Source organism: Ophidiomyces ophidiicola (genome assembly GCF_022830035.1).
Source record: "Ophidiomyces ophidiicola strain CBS 122913 chromosome Unknown scaffold_7, whole genome shotgun sequence".
Classification (NCBI taxonomy): domain Eukaryota; kingdom Fungi; phylum Ascomycota; class Eurotiomycetes; order Onygenales; family Onygenaceae; genus Ophidiomyces; species Ophidiomyces ophidiicola.
Window position 1 is genome coordinate 340,723 of NW_026054647.1, and position 17,746 is coordinate 358,468.

Here is a 17,746-nt window from a genome sequence, read left to right on the forward strand (position 1 = left end):
TCCTAGGCAGCCACCACCTCATAATGCCGGCCTCCTTCCAGGACGTTTGCAGGTGTTGCTATGCCCTCATCGCCATCTGTTGGGAAATACGGCCGTTACACGTCATAGTGTTGTCTACAGGCCGGCTGCCATCCCGGAGCGAATTTCCTGTTGAGCTATATATGTAACTATATAAACAGGTGGTTTCTCGCGAGCATTGTAGAAATTGGGCACCTAGCTCGAATAAAACCTTTATTTCTTCAACAAACTTTCCTTATACCCTCTTTTCTCTAAATCTGTCAATATTTGCAACATCACCATGGTGAATATAGCAATCGCTGGATCTAGCGGCCTTGCCCAGTTCATTGCACACTGCATCTCTACAAAGACTTGCCACCAGTTTATTGTATTATCCAGAGCTGTATGACTCTTTCCAACTTGAAACTCGGTTTAATACTGATCTAGGATAGCCCAAACCTGCTCTAGCTTCCAAGGGATGGCAGGTGCTTCAGGTGGATTATCGCGAATATTCCAAAATTTGCTATGCACTCAAGGGAGTTGATGTGGTCATTTCCACTGTATCTGGACAGGCTGAGCATGCTCTCATTGCCGCTGCTGCTCAAGTTAAAGTTCGACGTTTTATTCCATCCGAGTTTGAAGGTTCCCCCTCGAGGCGCCCAGAATCCAAACTTCCAGATCGTGGAAACGCCACCAGTCTTTCCCTTCTCCAACAGTCCGGAATGGAGTATACTGTCTTTACCTGTGGTATATTTTATGAGCGTTTTGCCCCTGGTGGCATGGCTGCTTTTCAGCTTGGTCGGGGATCATATATCGACCAAGAAGGTGAATACCTTATAAATGTTCGTTCAATGAAGGCAGATATTCCATATCTAAGTGACGGTAGGAATTCTGTAGTTTGCATGACATCTGCTCAGGATGTTGCTCGAGCTGTGGTTGCTGCCCTCGACTTGCCGCGGTGGCCTACGGAGTTCACTATGTATGGCGAAAGAACATATTTAACGAACTTGGTGGGTATTGTTGAAACTGTATTTAGTAAGGCGAACCTACAATATTCTCTATCTCATGTCATCTCTCTTGGTCTCAGTTCCTGACATGTTTGATTCTTACAGGTCGCCCAGTTCAAATGTCTTTCCTCTCTGACGATATGCTTGACGAACAACTAGTGCGAGCAAAAGCTTCGAATGATGTCCGGGAGCAATGGCGCCTTTGCCACCTTATGGCCACTTTAAATGGATGTTATGACTTTGGTACATGCAACTTAAATACACTTATCAATACGAGACCACAGAGGTTCCAAAATTGGCTTAGCATGGTTTGGGCTTGAATTGACTACGTCGTCTTTCGTTTCATTAGAACAGCGCCTTGCAAGAGGTTTCTCGAGTGTTGGGAATAGACGGTTTACGCAAGAATTCTTCTTAGCGGGTCTTTGGGTGTTTCGACGTTTTGAGTTGGAGTTTTTCGGTAAAGTCATAAGAGTTTCATATAGTAAAATATACATCAGGGGTAACTCTCGCCCACGCAAAACATCAGAAGTATCCTAAGCTCTTCTTAGTCTGGAAGAGACAGAATCAAACTATGCAATGTCTTCCACTGAATTTGGTTGGACCAAAATTTTAACATGATTTTCCCTTCGGTGAATCAACTCTTCGAACGCCCCTTGGATAGCGTCCTCCAACGTCACCACTGATGTGATCAACTCATCAGCAACTAAAGATCCGTTTGCGAGCGCATTGATGACACCTTCAATGTCTTCGTTCGTATAGCACAAGCCTCCCATAAGTTTTTTCTCGCTTAAAGTCAACACGTTAAAATTGAGCTTCAGCGGCTTTTCGTGAATGGCTAGGTTGAGGACGGTACCGCCCTGTCTAACGCAGGCAATGGATGTTTCTAACGTTTCTTGGATTCCGCTGGCGTCGAAAGAGACATGAGCTCCGCCACCTAAGTGACCGCCTGAAAATTCTCTCGCTTTGGCTACAACCGGATCTTCATCCCCACCCTTCTCGAGAGGATTGACGACACAGTCAGCGCCGAACTTGCGGGCCAGTGCAGCTCTGGCCGGCAGCACCTCGCTAACGACGACCTTCCTCGCACCCCACACTTTCAGAATCATGAGTATCGCAAGGCCAATAGGACCAGCGCCCAGCACGACTGCATCTTGTCCACTTTGAATGCCGGATACCCTCACACAATGCCAGGCTACGGCCAGCGGTTCCACCAGAGCGGCGACTTTCAAGGAAACTGAGTTCGGAAGAGGGAATACATTTATTGCCTTGACAACCAAAAATTCAGCCAAGCCGCCTCCAGGGCCAGATAATCCGTAAAACCCCAAGCGGGGACATAAGTTCTCTTTCCCTTCCTGGCACATCAAGCAGGGTGGTACTCCAAGCTGCCTGTCTCTAATGCACGGGTTAACGAAAACCCTTTGGCCAGCTTTGAGATGATTGGGAGCAACCCCGTCTCCGACTTCTGTGATAACGCCAGAAATCTCGTGGCCTAAGGTCACAGGTAACTTGCTACCATTGTAAGGGTGTTTTTGGCCGTGCTTTGGTACAAACAAGGGACCGGCGATGTACTCGTGAAGATCAGAACCACAAATACCACAATATGCTACCTTGATGCGAACTTCGTCCGGCCCGCAAGGAAGAGGCGTAATGGACTGTAGGCGGAGATCACCTCTATCATGGAATCGAACAGCTTTCATTGCCCGGGGTATCTCAGTCATGGTTGTTAGCATGTATATTGGATATCGCATGGAATTATAATTGGGGATTTCTTGAGGGTTATATAATGTTTGCCGATAGGCATTTTATCCTTCCCCACACGCCGTTTCGGTTGATATATTGGGCACATTTGTGCAATGTTTTGTGTCTCTATTTATTGGCCCATCACATCAGTTATAGTAGTACGGAGAACAGCCCACGGTGCACACAAACGCCTTCCACGTGTGAAAATCATCCCTATATGCCATGTCAGACAGCATCGATCACGCAGAATAGCAAAGGATCACATCAACATTGTGCTTGCCCCGAGCCGTTGGGCCGGTGCCGAGGCCAATCGGAGGTTCGGATTACGGTTAGTTAGTTATTCCGTACTCCGACCCCTATTTAGAGCCCAGCCCACTAGTCATTTGGTCAAAGTTCCAGACTTCGCATCACCAATATTTCCAGGCAATCAATAGTAAACTAACTAACCAGTTAACTAACCAACAAATATTTAATGGGACTAAAATTTGCGTGATTGAACATACAAAACAAAAACACTTATACAATAGAAATCCATTTATACCAACCGAGCTGCACTTTTCCACTCCGGCATCGAAAATTCGAGTATTACTCCTGCTTCTTGACAAGGGCCCTTCATGACCTCTAATTGACGTATCATTTTCGGAAAGAAGATATCTTTGACCCTCATTTCAGCCCAATAGGCACGGGACTCGTACGCTGGACCAACTATGCCGCTCAATTTGATTCTTTTCAAGCATGGTACTATGGTGGCAGACGATGTCACAATGTGCAATAGCTCTGGTATAATGCTTTCTATAGCGTCAATACGAATTTTCATGATACACAAAGTTTCCAGTGTTTTCGGCAGGATAGCAGTGAGCGGGTGCAAGTAAGTTTGTCGCCGGCCAAAAATCTGGGGTGCTGGCAGAGTAAGTATCTTGAGCATAGGAAAGTGGTCAAATGACATTGGAAATAGAGGCCAAAGATGCTCCGGTGTATCTGACAATGCGTCCCAGTCCAACCACAAACTTTCTAAGGTATGTCTTGTGGCTCGAAGTGATTCCCAGAGGTTGATATGGACAGGTCGTGAATGAAAATAGTTCCCGTGCGTATATTTAAAGGATTTCAGCTTCTTGCAGCCTTCAAGCAATGGGCCAATGCTTTGAGTACAGCTGCTATTTATAATTTCAAAATTCTTAATATGAGAACTCACACGTACAGATATATCAGAGACCTCTTCATCTATACCCAAAGTGGTGAGCGCCTCTATAGCCGGAAGCTGGAGAAAACGTGACAAGAATCCAATTCTGACACGACCCATAGAAAATGGCGAGAAATGAACGTAGGATAGTCGTGTTAAGGTAGGGGAGACATCGAAGGGGGGTTCGCGATCAGCTACCCGACGAATCATTTCAAAGAAATAACTTGACTTTTGCGGATAGTGAGTTATATATAACCTCTCTAGATTAGGCATTGAAATAAGAATCAAACCCAAAAAGGCATCAACTTGGCCGAGGCTTATATCATCAAGCCACTTCCATTCATCTTCCCTAGATTTGCTAACGAATTTGACCTTCTGCTCCACCAATTTATATTGAGAATTGAGGATTGGGCGGGATGTAACCCGCCTTGGTGAGTGCAGCATGTTTGATAATGCATTTGGATATTCCCAAAGTGTCAGCTCTAACGTCTTTGTGTAGGTAGCTAGAATGGGCCGCTGCAGGATCGTCTGTAGCAGGGACAGCATACCAGCCCTTGAGACAATTTCTTGGAGCTTGATAGTTTTGTAAAGAAACCGCTCAGCGATGGCATGCAAGCGACGGCAGCACATCATGAAAGAGAGTATCTCCTGACTCTCTTCGAATTCTTCGATGATCATCAAGACCAATTCTGGGGGAAGGATATCAAAAGCGGCAACCATGTTCCTTGTTTAACAGCACGTTTCCTGCAAACAGGAAAGCACAAAGTGCAATCTAAATATGCTGAAAAGAAATCAGTATCTTTGGTATGATATCCTAGAAGTGCTGGGCTTTTTTTTTGCGAAGTCAAAGCGCTAGTGGAATATATAGACATTACAGCATGGAGACGCTGGATATCTCCGCTCCTAGAGCACTATCAGGGAGTCACTCAAACATATTTATCAACCCCAAGGTGATGGTGCAACTGTCACAAAAGGTTCGCAGAGTATGCCTCGGGAACAAACAATACGGTCACCGTAGAAAGTTTGAACATTTTAAAGTGAAAAACAAGCACTGAAAATAATCCATTTCCATGCGTGAAAATCAATTCTCCGGATCTGGCTCCATTTGTTTGTCTGTGATATGTTGGTTGGCACATAAAGACCAAGAGGATGTATCCAGCTGTACTTCATAAACTAGACACTATAATGCAGTTAGTTACCACTTGAACAAAACAATTTAAAAAAAAGGTGTGAATCCATAGAGCAGTTAACTAGTGGTAGCGAGCATAGAAGGCCTAGGGTTTTGAAGGGCTTAAAAACTGGTTAGCTAACTTGGTACAAATCCTCTTATTGCCTAGTTAGTTAATTAACTTGAAGATAGTTAATTAACTCCTAAGAATAGCAAGAAACCTACTCCGTAGGTACCTCCCGGACAACATACATAGATCACAAACCGTCTAATTTTTGGGAGTGATAGACTTTTACACTGTGCGTTGAACCTCTCTATATGCTATCACTGTGTGTAATGTCAATGCTTTATTCATTTTGCTCTCTTTATGTTTGTATAGAAGGGGATACCCATATATTGTGTATTGGAGCATGCATTTCCTGCGGCTTCACACACTACACATACCGCAAAGCCCTATATAATTATATCTTTCTGAGATTCTATGAGCAAGCTCTTCCTCCTTGACACCGACTCAGGCTCTCAGATTATATACCCGCAAGCAAGAAAAATTAGATTTCGTACGTACCTTCGCAATGAAAGGCCTCTACCCATCACTCCTCATATTACTTCTTACCACATTGACAATATCTGAACCTCATAATGGGTGTGATGCTCTCCAAGGTCAGAAATCTATCAGCCTGAAATCTGGCAAGATTGACGAAGCCAAATTCATTGAGGCGTTGAAAGTCATCTGCCCTAACTCCGCAAAAGAGCCCTGTGTCGATGATGATAAAGCCAAGGGCCAATGTCGTACCGCCAAGCAGGCCGCTGGTCCTATTCTACGCTCACTTGAACGCTACGCAATCACCGAGAAGAACGAGACTGCCGCCCTAATCAGCCTGATGGCTTTAGAGAGCGGCGAATTCAAGTATCAAAAGAATGTCTACCCAGGCCGACCCGGACAAGGCAGTATGTTGAATATAAATCCCCTATATACCCTAGTTAATTAATATGTTATTCTAATATTTTTCTCTTAGCACGAAACATGCAGATGCCGGAATGGAACGAACGCTATGCAAGTAGTATCGAAGAGCTCAAAGATTCAGCCCAAAAATTAAAATGCAATAAAGAGAAAATCCTCGACCTACTGCTCAGCAAGGATGAATATGACTTTGGCTCCGCAGCATGGTATGCCTCGACACAATGCAACGCCGATGTGCGTAGGGGATTAAAGGAGGGCACACAAGCGGGATGGGAAAAGTATATCACGAGCTGTGTGCAGACTACTATTAGTGAAGAACGGCTCCGGTACTGGCAGATTGCGATGAGAGAAATTGGGAAACTTTGATACTGTAGTAATTGCCAGGCAGCCTGTAATTCTTTTCATAGTTTGATAATGGACCACAGAGAACTGGCTCAAATCACACCAAGAAGCAGAACCTCATTTTAAATGCATTTCTCATACATACACGATTCAATTAGATCAAGCTATTTTCCGTAGAGTTGGTAAAAATTCGGAAATGAGGCTCGGTACGGAACGCTCATACATATGTAATCTGAACATGAAAATGCTGGTATGATTCAACCCCTGGCCTAAGAACCTAGCACTCTTCGACAACTAGCCTCCGAGAACAACTCCAAGACCCACTCGTAAAGTCCATTTCCTATCCTCAACGCCATAAACCCCAATAATGCATCGATACAGACGTCATCAGCAGCCGTCAACGGAATCTTCGTACACCTGTCATGTCAGGTGGGAGAGCTAAGTCGTCTTGACTCTCGTTGTGGTTCCTGCGCTTCCAATTCTTCCGCTTGCCTTTCGGATTTTGGCATCAGTTCTTTCACCTAATCTGCGTGGACTGCTGCGCACTTTACTAACCCCCAGCACCCCGCTTCCACTTTTAGTGTTCACTGGGGTTTTGCCATTCGCGATGCCTTCAACCCAGTTCTCCACATCTTCATGAATATTTGACGTGCCGGCTGCTGAGGAGGAGACGGACTGATGACTTGGGGAGCGGCCTGGCGTTTTCGGGGATGCAGCACTGGCCATGGGCCGCCGGTCATCCCCATTTTCGCCGTTAGTCTGTGATCGACGTGAAGCATTCTTTAGCTTTGTACGCATGGACTGAGTACCCATGTCACCCTCAACACCAAGATTTCCCGACACGGCGCGAGCATATGGATGATGCCTGGAATCTTTGCGGTGGGATTTACGTGGCTGTCCTGGCGTAGGAGCGGGAAGATTTTCGTCTGCATAGCATGGCGAAGCCTCATTGTTATCAATCTCACCCAACGCAAGTCTCTTCGACTGATTAGGATTGGGAGGTGTGGCGGTTTGGCTGGTGGTATTCAAGCGATGTTTCGAAGTAGCTTTTCCTGGCGTTGTTGGCGCGGACATCATTAACTTCTCCTTGATTGTATCTTCAAACCACCATTCGCGAAATGTGCCTTGATTCAAGTGAAGCCAATGTTGTTGAGGCCCGACAACCATTCCTGGGCGCATGAAGCGCATGAAAGCAATGATTTCGTTGGCGGTGAAACCATAACGGTAGATAAGGTATGCCCCAATGAGACAGCCTGTACGACCCAGGCCCGCTTTGCAGTGCACTGCTATACCTTTATTTTTTGCTATCATGTCATGCGCAAGCTTAATGAACCGTCGCACAAGTGGAAGAGGAGGACAAGTTCCGTCTTCGAAAATCATATCAATATGATGGATACCCAGGGCTGTGAAATATGATGAGCTGTAGAGTTCTGAGTTCAGGCGCACCACCAAGCCGATATTCCGAGATGCAAAATGGGTCAAGACATTCCTAAACGGAACAGGGAGTCGTGAGGCGTAAACTTCTGAAATACTGGACGGAAGGGTAGCGAATTCCGGGGAATCTTGAGGGATCGAAGCTAGAGGCTTATATTGAGGCGACGCAAAAGCGAGGAATTGAGGGGTTATCCAGTTAAAGTCGCCCATGTCCACTCGCTCGAACTTCTCATACCTATGGTAGCAGCGTTAGACAAGGCATTAAAAACGTTGTAATACAGCGCTTACTCTTCGAGACTGAATTCTTTCAGTCCGCATAGTGCCTCTTCTTTAGCTTTCCAAACACCGTACACAATATCCTGGATTGTCAAGACGAAGTCCGCCTGACTATACCCTGCATCACGAAAAGGCATGTACGGAGGATCAGCTTGCGCGATTGGAGCAAGAGCGAGATGGGGTGGCCAAGATTGAATTAACACCATGTAACAAGCCACCAAACAAGCAACATTTGCGCGGCTTTTCGAGTCTGTTTTGGTCCAAAGAACCACTGGTCGGTCTTTGTTCTCGGGGTTTCCGAGCACCTCATGAAAATGAACTGCAAATCTATAGAGATGGCCGATATGCAATGGCCCAAAGTCTGCATGAAACGCGTTGTAGAGAACCACGTCATCCACTGTGAAATAAACAGGCTGAACGGGCTTTGGAGCAGCTGCCCCGCGCTTTTTACTTTGAGATTTGCGTTGCGCAGATTGGAATGGCAATGGAGAATTCTCGTTTGGCGGCGTATGATAAGATGCTAGGTATAGCCGATCTAAGCAGGCAAAAACTTAGCATCACCAAATATGGCATAGGGAATCGCAACGGCGCACCCTCAATATACTCGATCACTTGGCCAAAAGGAATCGCTTGCGGTGGCATTTTGTCGGGGCAGGTCAATACGGATTGATAATAAAAAAATATTGCAAGCTCAATAGGACCGGGTACTCTCTTGATATTAAATGGTTATCAGGAGAACAGTGGCCTTGATGAAGGATAGTAGTCTTGGTCGTCACGAGCGCATGGCCTTTTGAAAGCAAAGGTAAGCGAGAAGTATAACAGTCTAAGAAACAATATGACCGGTAAAAGAGAAGGCAACACGGCTAGCAGTAATATATGAATGCGTTGCTGAGAAGAAAGATGAGGTGAAGGATGGAACTGCGGACTTGAAGAATCATAACATTTGGTCTGGTATCCCTGTCGGTTGTTATGTTGTGAGGCAGCCACATCGGGTTAGCACGACTAGTTGACGGGACAACTGCTGCCCCAAACAAGAAAGGTGTTTGTTGTGTGATTGGCCAGGAGCCGCCCGTAATTCGAATTACGGTACGCTACGCCCCGTTAGGTATAACTTCCCTCGAGCTTGGCGAGACAACGGTCGTCGCACCGTAAATTACCAGGCTGCCGTACGCAACGCCGGTTTTGTTTGGACCAAAACAGCAACACTATTGAGCTGATATCAACACAACAAAACACAAAACAAACATCGCCAACGAGGAAACCAGGCGTCACATTCAGCTGCTAGCAGCCTATAAAGAGCCGTTTAACAATGGCAACTGATGCCACATCCGCATTCATCCGTAGTCTCATTTAACTTAGGGTACCCATGATCCTCTGAGCCCGTGTTTTGAATTGCACCGTATTTCGAAAATCAATCCTTGCCCCCTCTCACTAGGTTGCTGTGACTCCGGCGCAAGCTCCATTCCCATACTACTCCGTTTATGCCATATCAGACGAGGACCAGAGCTTGGTCCACCAGAGCCGACAACGGTAACTTTCGGCGCTACGAAAGCCCGCTCCGTTTAGACTTCCCGCCCCGCCACGCGTGACTTGAAGTTAATTGGGCCGGAACGGCACGCAATGCTGGAATAATATGCCCGCGGAGCACCGCAGCTCATTAGTAGGGGTTGGCAGCATATACTCATAACAAGGAGATAGCTATCTTGAGTGCCTGCTTTGCTCTAGACCTTTTTAATATTTCATCGCCTCTTTCAAACTTACTAACAACTCCGATCCCCTCTGGAAAACACTCCCAGTGATGTCTACGATAGACCCCGAGTTTCCATACTCCTTGTAAGTCTATTTTCTAACCGAAGGCGCATAGGCTTTTCTAGCTGACAAGAAACTGGCTAGAACCTTATCAATCCCTTTCCCTACACACCGCCTCGCTTCTTCCGCTCTCCAGGCTCTTCAGGTAGATGCCGAGCTGTCCGCGCTCGTACGTCGAACCCTTCGCCTCACAACACCGTCTTCATCGCCACCCCCTGGTGTCGAAACAGCTTCTTCATCGATAGCCCATGATTCTATAGACAGCCTAGCCGCCGATGCCGATATGACCGCTAGAGACGAGGCCCTCACCGTGCTACAAATAGACTACAAAGCTACGACGAATCGAATGCTAAGAGTCGCCGTTAATGCTTTTATGGATAGCTTAGGGGTTGTGATAGAGGTGATGGAGAGACTAGATGTTGATGTTTTGACAACAAAATTAGGAAAATAAATACCCATACAACGTTTTTACTAGGAGTATTTTGGAGTTTAAATCATTTGGTCATGGCATTTCACGATAAGGCGGCAAGGTTTTGGCATGTTTACTTCTCTTCGGGTCCATATGGTGGCACCTAGAGACTAGCCAGCTATCAACAAAAAATACGCGGGCTGGCATTACTCTCCATAAAGCCATACATCTTGCTCATTAGCAAATGAATAATGATACAGGAAGCAAAATTTTTCTTATTCGTTTTCATAGTTTTCACATAATCTAGACTTTCGTATCCAACTAATCATTGTTCGACTTAGATCTCTTTTCCAAATCGGGGTTTCAACATAGCCATCGAAAATTTCCGGTATTGCCAAACCACTAGCAATGAAGGAACGGGGCGCCAAAGCAATAAGTGGAGTATGAGGCATTCTCTTTTTCCTTTCGTATGCACGTATATTAACAGCAGCCTCTTCGCCATGCGTACCAGGGCCCGCGAATTTCATTAAAATAATGTCATACTTTTGCCTAGTAACGTACTCAAAAGCTTGCCTGCCGTCTTCGCAGACGGTGCAGTCTCCAGTGTAAAAGCTATCCAGCATCCTGGAAAGAAGTAGTCTATTCATCCGGTCTGGTTCGGCGGCAAGGACGCGACAGTTGACTGGCAACGGCACTGAATCGAAGGCCTTATGGATAGAATATGCGAGGTCGGTCTTGGTACGAGACGAGATGTAATATGAGGATTCCTCCAGGCCAAACACGGACGTCAAATCAAGAGTTTCTCTCGAGTCCAGGAGAATTAACGGAGCCGAATTGGGCAAGGTTATCGTTCCTAATTTGCGTAGCAACTTGACGGAATTGACAATGATTGCCTCAAAGGGAGCATTGGGCTGAAGTTTATGTGGGTAGGGATTGGCCTGGGTAGAGAGGAGGTCTTCTAGTTTTAGGACAAGAGTATCGAGAGGGAAATCGCCGAGCATATCCTTAAGGGTTTCATCATCACTATCATCTTCATCATCCACGATCAAAATCCGGCTTTCTTTGAATTTCGAGATATTTGAGATCATAGGTGTCAGAGACGGCGTAGCAGCCGTGATAGTAAAGTGAATCATAGACGAATGCGCCGCCTCACAAGAAGTCCACGTTCTTCCCCCCATCAATCGGATCAACTGTCTTGTTATCGCTTGTGTGGTTCCAGTTGCATCAGTCCATCTCTCCAAAGACGAATTGTTGATTTTTCGGTACGATTGAAACGGCGTTGGGCCAGATTGTTTTTCTTCCAGTAAATTTGAATTTGAGATAGAAAATTCGAGTTCGATAGGTCCATGGGAGCTTTCCTGAGACGGCTTCTTCACTGTAACCTTGGCCTCTCCCTTAGCTGTGCGGGCGATAGCATTAGCGGTCACATTAAATAAGACTTGATGGAGCCGCGGGGCTTCGTAGATCAGATATTCTGGAACACAACTGTCGATCTCGAAGGCAATTGTAATACCTTTGGCAGCGGCGACGGACGCAAGTTCATTAAACATAGGAATCATATAGCCTCGGAACGCATAAGATGCCGGCTGCAAGGTCAGCTCGTTTGCTTCCACGAGCAGACAGTCCATCAGATCGTTCTTCGCTCGCTGTATCCTGCTCATATTGCTGCATATCACGCCAAGGGTCTCACGATGCTGCGGCGACAGTCCATCAGAATGGCACATTGCAGTTGCATCCTTCATGATACTGTTCATCCATATCCCGATCTCATCGGAGACCTGCGAGACACACACCGGGCTACCTGCAATTTCAAAGGCCCGTTTTGTTGGCGGACTTCTCTGTTGAGGGACATGGCCACTTTCGCGTTTATTGCTGCCCATTTCTTGGGTGGAATGGTGGCTCGGTTGACGGCTGAATTTCGAGTCCGTAGATGTCTGTTCAGTCCGCAAGATTCACGGCGCGAAATTCATCACAAAAGTCATGACTTGTCACCCTGGACCCCACTCCCCCCTCCCCGGCTAGCTGCATATGGATGTCCCGGCGAGGCACGTAATCATCCAACGGTTTTCATCGTCAGCGATCAGCAAGACGCGCCAAGCTGCCCTGAGATCACAATCAGACAAGTGGAGAGTAGCCAGGTCCACATGATTAGTTACAGGGCTAAGGCGCCAGCTTCCAGGGTCCAGCCTCCCGCAGCCCAGACAACCCAGTCACGCCGGCACGCCGATGTCGAACAAGAGCCGTCGTCGCCCCGTCTCCATATTTCAAGCCAGCTCCCCGCGAAGAGCCCACGTACCCCCGCGTGATGTCTTGCGTTTCGAAGGCTGGCCGTGTGGTGGGCAGCAGGGAAGTTGCATGATCGAACGGTCTGGGTTGGGCTTATGTAACCCGGCTTAGCGTCGGCTAAACGTTGTCAGCTAGCTCGCCGCCCGGTTTTGTGCCGCTAGCGCAAACTTACGGCTGCCGTGAGTGGCTTGGGGCCTGGGCCAATAACGTGCCCCGGCTCCTCGCTCGCCAGCCGCTAGCGCTGGTTGCCAACCGTATAAATATCTCGCTGTCCTCGCACACTACGGCCCTTTTTCTCCTTCTCTTCTCCAGCTCTCTTTGCCATCATGGCTTAGATCAAGTGTAGTATCTGTTCTTTTCAGTTTAATCTCTGAAAGTATTCTAAGGAATGCACCATTGATTAATCTTATTTTTGGATCCCGCGGGACAACCGCTGTGCTTGCGCATGTTGTCCTGCGCTGTGTCATTGGCCTTCCACTGCCGCCAATAGACGCGATCATCGTCTTTTTCATCAATCTGCTGGCTTGCACAGCTGTTTGGGGAAGGGAATACAGACTATGGAGCATAGCACCAATGGAAGCATGGCATTTACAATCTTGTAATTTATGTACGGAGTATATGCATTGGTTGATTAATGGTTAGCTACCAAAGAGTATCCATCAATCCTATTACTGCATGTTGTAGTCCGTAGTGATAATTATTCTGATCGTTTTATATGGGTAACTACTGTAGTTAAGCAGCTTTCAAATGTTGTTTGCGAGGCTATTTCTGCCTGCTTAGTTATCTTTGAGCGCCAACCTCAACTGCTCAACGCCCGTCAACCCTCTATCCTCGGTTTCAAGTTGCAATATGATTGACCAATCTATTTTTCAAAATCTTCAATCGAAGATTGATGAAGAGAGCGAAATTCGCGATGTGAGGGAAAAACATTCATCTTACCACATCGCCTTCTGTGCCATACTCATGTGTGGAACATAGCAACTTCATGACATTGTCCAAAGTCTTGCCCGACGTGGTACGTTTATAGTCTACTAAGTAGCATTGCAATATGTTCTAATCTTTTCTCCTCAGGCCGGAATACTCAAGCTGTCTTGTCGCGAGCGCATTATACCCCAGAGGGCAAATGTGTGTGCTACTTTTCTCCAAAACTATATATAGATTGACCCGAATCTGTACTTATCTACAATAGTGACTCCTATCTTGGATGATGCTCGAAAAGAAATCGAAGCGCAGAAAGAAGATGTGGCGAGATTAGTCTCTGTTGCAACAACTCACCCGTTCTATAAATTCAATCATATCTGGAGCCGTGAATTGCAAAATTTGGTTAGTTCCACCATGTTGGGGCACACGTCGCTTCTCACTCAATAAATGATGGTGATATTAGGTCTTCTCCATCGAGCTATGCTCTTGGTTAGGTGGCCTGGAGGGTATTAGCGACAAGCCTGGGTTTTTGACAATCGAGGAAGTTGGTAAATACCTAAACAGTCTGTTCCCCACTTGTGCATCAAAGGAAACTCTTGCTGAGTTTTTTATCCAGTACCTGTGAATTTAAAGGATGAAGACGCGTTTCATCTCACTATCGAGGAGTATTTGCTCGCTTTAATCAGCCTTGTCGAGGAACTAGTAAGTTGGTGTTGTTATCTGCCGATGCCTAGCTTATTTAATATATTACAGACTCGTCTAGCCGTGAATTCAGTCACACTAGGTGACTATGCTCGTCCTTTACGAATCAGCTCTTTTATATCGGAAATCCACTCGGGATTTCAGCTCCTAAACCTCAAGAACGACATCCTTCGCAAGAGAAGTGACGGAATTAAATACAGTGTATGTTTTCAAAGAGCTTTGATTTGTCTAGTTTTACCCTCCTTCGTTGCATCTACATTACAGCTTACGCTTTACTTCCGACCTCCAGGTCAAGAAAGTAGAAGACGTTGTTTACGATTTATCCCTTCGAAACTTGATACCAAAAAATGTGGATGCAGTCTAGTCTTTTATAAGTTGACCACACCTCCTACATTGTTGCCTTGCCCCGGGTCCTATTTTGGAGTGTGGTAGGGTTGCTCTTCTTAAATGAAGCTGGAATTTCTGCTCACGGCATCGAGGGATAATACTTGTAGTATCTTATGATCATAAAAGACGCGAAAAAGTAGGGTATATTATTAAAGACTTAACGAAAGATGGTTAGGTTGTGGTGTCTCCCATCACCTCTGACAATGAAATACATTCCTCCTGGCTACAGCGATGTCTTTGCTGTCTTCCCCGCTTTCTCGATTTCCTGTAAAATGGCGGCTTCCAATGTCTCAGGCTTTGTCGTACTAGCCCATCTCCCAACGACCTTTCCATCCGCGCTGATCAAAAATTTCTCAAAGTTCCATTTCACTCGCTTCAAGCCCAGAAGTCCTGGCATTTCTTTCTTCATCCAGTCATATACGGGGGCAGCCTTGTCACCATTGACATCAATTTTGCCCAGGACAGGAAATGACACGCCATAGTTGGTAAGGCAAAAGGATTGGATCTCGTCATTGGTACCCGGGTCTTGAGACCCAAATTGATTGCAGGGGAAACCAAGGATAGTGAATGCGTCCGGGTGCGAGGAGGAGATTTTCTTGTAGAGGGTCTCTAAATTTTGGAATTGCGGCGTGAAACCGCACTTGGAGGCAGTATTGACAACAAGAACCACCTTACCCTTCAGAGACGACAGGGGAAAAGGCTCTCCTTTCTCTGTTGTTGGGTGTATGGGTTAGCAAATGCGTACTTCCATAATGTCGCAAAAGGGGAGGGGTAAACCGCACTATCAATGGTTTCGAACTCGAAAAATGAGGTAGCGGACGACATATTGACAATACTAAACCTGCGAAGGGCACTTGGGAATATAGCAGTGGTACAAGTGACTGTTCGAAGAGCCAGATTTCTTGTAATCGGTGGTTAGTGAGTGTAACGAACTGCAAGGCAATATCTATTCCAGATCACCAAGCGTAGGTTTGGAGAGGTAGATGTGAGAAGAACGACGTACAGCATAAAATCTGGCGAGTTTTAAAAGAGCTAATAAGGTTTAATTCAGTGCTCAACGATCGAGATAAAAATGTGATTACGGAGATGTCCCTGGATCGCGCTGGATGATGCCTCGGGATTGCTGCGATGACGCAGCCTAGTCATCCCCCCCACGCCCCTAGCTAGTTCGCTAGTTTTGTACAGAGTGTGTATGCAAAGTACGGAGTAGCTACGGATTATTGAGGTCTACTCTGATGAAGTAGCTACCTATAAAGCCATATACATAATACAAATGTCCAGTAGACGCGTATGGAGTATCCAACAGGCCTATCAAACCACTACTTATAACCCATACGAAATACAGAGTAGTAGCTTCAACTTCTACTACGTACTTTGGGGCCATATCCAAGAATAATGAGAAAGCGTGGAAAGTGAGGGGCTCTGGCGTTGCATTGCCATTATTAAGGCTATGCAGAAAAGGGGCATGGGTGCAGAATTTAGAAGTGGAAATAGCCCTTGAGTAGTTATCTAAGTACGGAGTACTGCGTATGCATATTAGTTCGGTATGAACGAATCCGTATACGAAGTGCTCCATACCCACCTGTGCAAGGGTTGCAATGTTAGCGCAAGTGGGACAATCACTCGGCTTCCATCCGAGGCAGATGTAAAAATAAGCGGCGGGGATACGGCTGAGTCCACAGCCGACATCCTTTTTTGAAAGTATGTTGGCGGCCGGGGCATGAGGGATCACCTTATGGCTCATACAGTTGGGTACTGAATATCTTACTTGCCCAGATCAGAGGGGATAGGGAATTGACCTAGGATGTAAGCCCATACATACTATGGCCCCCGACTTGCTCTCACATAACTAAGTCAGGGCCGAAGAGAGATAGCTTCCCTCTATATCGTTTCGCACCTCGCTGCTTGCGAAAATCCTGCTTGAAACTCTTGTGTGCTAAAGGTGAACGTGCAGGCACAATCAAGAGTTAGCTTAGCCCGGCACCTGGGCAACTCCTATATCACTTGATGCCAAATGTCTTTTTCTGCAACTGCGTGATAATATGAGAGTAGGATGAACATTCCAGGCCCGATTAGGAGATCGCCTTCAATTGGTTGATTGGAAGAGTTGTACGGCGTGCGGAGTAATTAATCCGTATCGGATGAATATATTTCCGGGAGCCCTAAGCCCTAAAAGCTTCTGTGCCAAGCCCTAACCACCGAAAATTGTGCGCGCAAGACCATTTCGATCATCCATCTGCCTCTGAAATCACCGCAGGATATTCACTTCTTTGCGGATTATCAAGTCTCACAGACCATCAATTACTCCCTGTCACAATGGCTCCTGCATCTGTATGTCTCTTCACCGAAAACCGCTTTGCTGTTCCGCCCTGAACTCCTCATTCTATCTGCGATATATTCGTGGGGAGAAATGGACCTTCGGGGCACTTTGTCTTGACATCGAGGAGCAGTAGGCTAACCACTGGGATTCTTATCTGCAATTTCTAGGCCCGCAAGCAGCAAAAGGTCACGAAGAAGGTACGTCTGGTGCCTTGGTTCCATCATCTATTTGAATATTCCTGGACACCGCTGACATTCCAATGTAGTACGTGATCAACTGCTCCCAGCCAGCCAACGACAAGATTTTCGATGTCGCCGCATTCGAAAAGTTCCTTCACGACAGGATCAAGGTCGAGGGCCGCGTAGGCAATTTGGGCGACTCCATCCAGATCTCCCGCACTGGTGATGGAAAGGTTGAAGTCGTTACTCACATCCCCTTCTCGGGCCGCTACTTGAAGTACTTGTACGTCCACTTACTAATTAGAGTATCAACTATCGGAAACTGATTGAACTACTCGTTTACAGGACCAAGAAGTTTCTGAAGAAACAGCAGCTCCGTGACTGGCTTCGTGTTGTCTCTGCTGCCAAAGGAGTTTATGAGCTTCGCTTCTACAACATCGTTAACGACGAAGCCGAGGAGGATGAAGATTAAGTGCCTAGACAGTCGATATTTCAGAAGGGCCTAAGATAGGGTAAAATGGTGTTGAATTCAGATGATTTCGGCTGGCCTTGAAGCCTGGCAATTTATGTGCAATGTCAATGTGAGATCATGTACGGAGTACTACGGCCGATCTGCTACCAGCGCTAG

General features: G+C 46.4%; 10 protein-coding genes across 10 annotated transcripts; 5 read left to right on the forward strand and 5 right to left on the reverse strand.

Moving 5' to 3' along the window:
• Positions 1–298: 298 nt before the first annotated feature.
• LOZ57_002523 (uncharacterized protein) lies at positions 299–1,324 on the forward strand (the record flags this gene model as incomplete). The annotated part of the gene is made up of 3 exons (XM_049251592.1): positions 299–400; positions 450–1,032; positions 1,110–1,324. The coding sequence occupies 3 exons, from the start codon at positions 299–301 to the stop codon at positions 1,322–1,324; spliced, it is 900 nt and encodes a 299-aa protein (XP_049109397.1).
• Positions 1,325–1,573: 249 nt separating this feature from the next.
• Positions 1,574–2,722, reverse strand: LOZ57_002524 (uncharacterized protein; the record flags this gene model as incomplete). The annotated part of the gene is made up of 1 exon (XM_049251593.1): positions 1,574–2,722. The coding sequence occupies one exon, from the start codon at positions 2,720–2,722 to the stop codon at positions 1,574–1,576; it is 1,149 nt and encodes a 382-aa protein (XP_049109398.1).
• A 557-nt stretch (positions 2,723–3,279) lies between these two features.
• Positions 3,280–4,644, reverse strand: LOZ57_002525 (uncharacterized protein; the record flags this gene model as incomplete). The annotated part of the gene is made up of 1 exon (XM_049251594.1): positions 3,280–4,644. One exon carries the CDS (start codon positions 4,642–4,644, stop codon positions 3,280–3,282), a length of 1,365 nt encoding a protein of 454 aa, XP_049109399.1.
• Positions 4,645–5,664: 1,020 nt separating this feature from the next.
• LOZ57_002526 (uncharacterized protein) lies at positions 5,665–6,419 on the forward strand (the record flags this gene model as incomplete). The annotated part of the gene is made up of 2 exons (XM_049251595.1): positions 5,665–6,040; positions 6,109–6,419. 2 exons carry the CDS (start codon positions 5,665–5,667, stop codon positions 6,417–6,419), a joined length of 687 nt encoding a protein of 228 aa, XP_049109400.1.
• A 414-nt stretch (positions 6,420–6,833) lies between these two features.
• CDC14 (cell division control protein 14) lies at positions 6,834–8,747 on the reverse strand (the record flags this gene model as incomplete). Its single annotated transcript, XM_049251596.1, has 3 exons — positions 6,834–8,064; positions 8,118–8,640; positions 8,699–8,747. 3 exons carry the CDS (start codon positions 8,745–8,747, stop codon positions 6,834–6,836), a joined length of 1,803 nt encoding a protein of 600 aa, XP_049109401.1.
• Positions 8,748–9,903: 1,156 nt separating this feature from the next.
• On the forward strand, positions 9,904–10,365 carry LOZ57_002528 (uncharacterized protein; the record flags this gene model as incomplete). Its single annotated transcript, XM_049251597.1, has 2 exons — positions 9,904–9,938; positions 9,999–10,365. The coding sequence occupies 2 exons, from the start codon at positions 9,904–9,906 to the stop codon at positions 10,363–10,365; spliced, it is 402 nt and encodes a 133-aa protein (XP_049109402.1).
• A 233-nt stretch (positions 10,366–10,598) lies between these two features.
• On the reverse strand, positions 10,599–12,203 carry LOZ57_002529 (uncharacterized protein; the record flags this gene model as incomplete). The annotated part of the gene is made up of 1 exon (XM_049251598.1): positions 10,599–12,203. One exon carries the CDS (start codon positions 12,201–12,203, stop codon positions 10,599–10,601), a length of 1,605 nt encoding a protein of 534 aa, XP_049109403.1.
• A 1,255-nt stretch (positions 12,204–13,458) lies between these two features.
• Positions 13,459–14,596, forward strand: tsn1 (Translin-1; the record flags this gene model as incomplete). Its single annotated transcript, XM_049251599.1, has 8 exons — positions 13,459–13,524; positions 13,588–13,624; positions 13,681–13,734; positions 13,799–13,932; positions 13,994–14,093; positions 14,147–14,232; positions 14,284–14,433; positions 14,522–14,596. The coding sequence occupies 8 exons, from the start codon at positions 13,459–13,461 to the stop codon at positions 14,594–14,596; spliced, it is 702 nt and encodes a 233-aa protein (XP_049109404.1).
• A 246-nt stretch (positions 14,597–14,842) lies between these two features.
• On the reverse strand, positions 14,843–15,444 carry GPX2 (Glutathione peroxidase 2; the record flags this gene model as incomplete). Its single annotated transcript, XM_049251600.1, has 2 exons — positions 14,843–15,330; positions 15,402–15,444. The coding sequence occupies 2 exons, from the start codon at positions 15,442–15,444 to the stop codon at positions 14,843–14,845; spliced, it is 531 nt and encodes a 176-aa protein (XP_049109405.1).
• A 1,491-nt stretch (positions 15,445–16,935) lies between these two features.
• RPL22 (60S ribosomal protein L22) lies at positions 16,936–17,590 on the forward strand (the record flags this gene model as incomplete). Its single annotated transcript, XM_049251601.1, has 4 exons — positions 16,936–16,950; positions 17,107–17,136; positions 17,205–17,401; positions 17,464–17,590. The coding sequence occupies 4 exons, from the start codon at positions 16,936–16,938 to the stop codon at positions 17,588–17,590; spliced, it is 369 nt and encodes a 122-aa protein (XP_049109406.1).
• Positions 17,591–17,746: the final 156 nt, after the last annotated feature.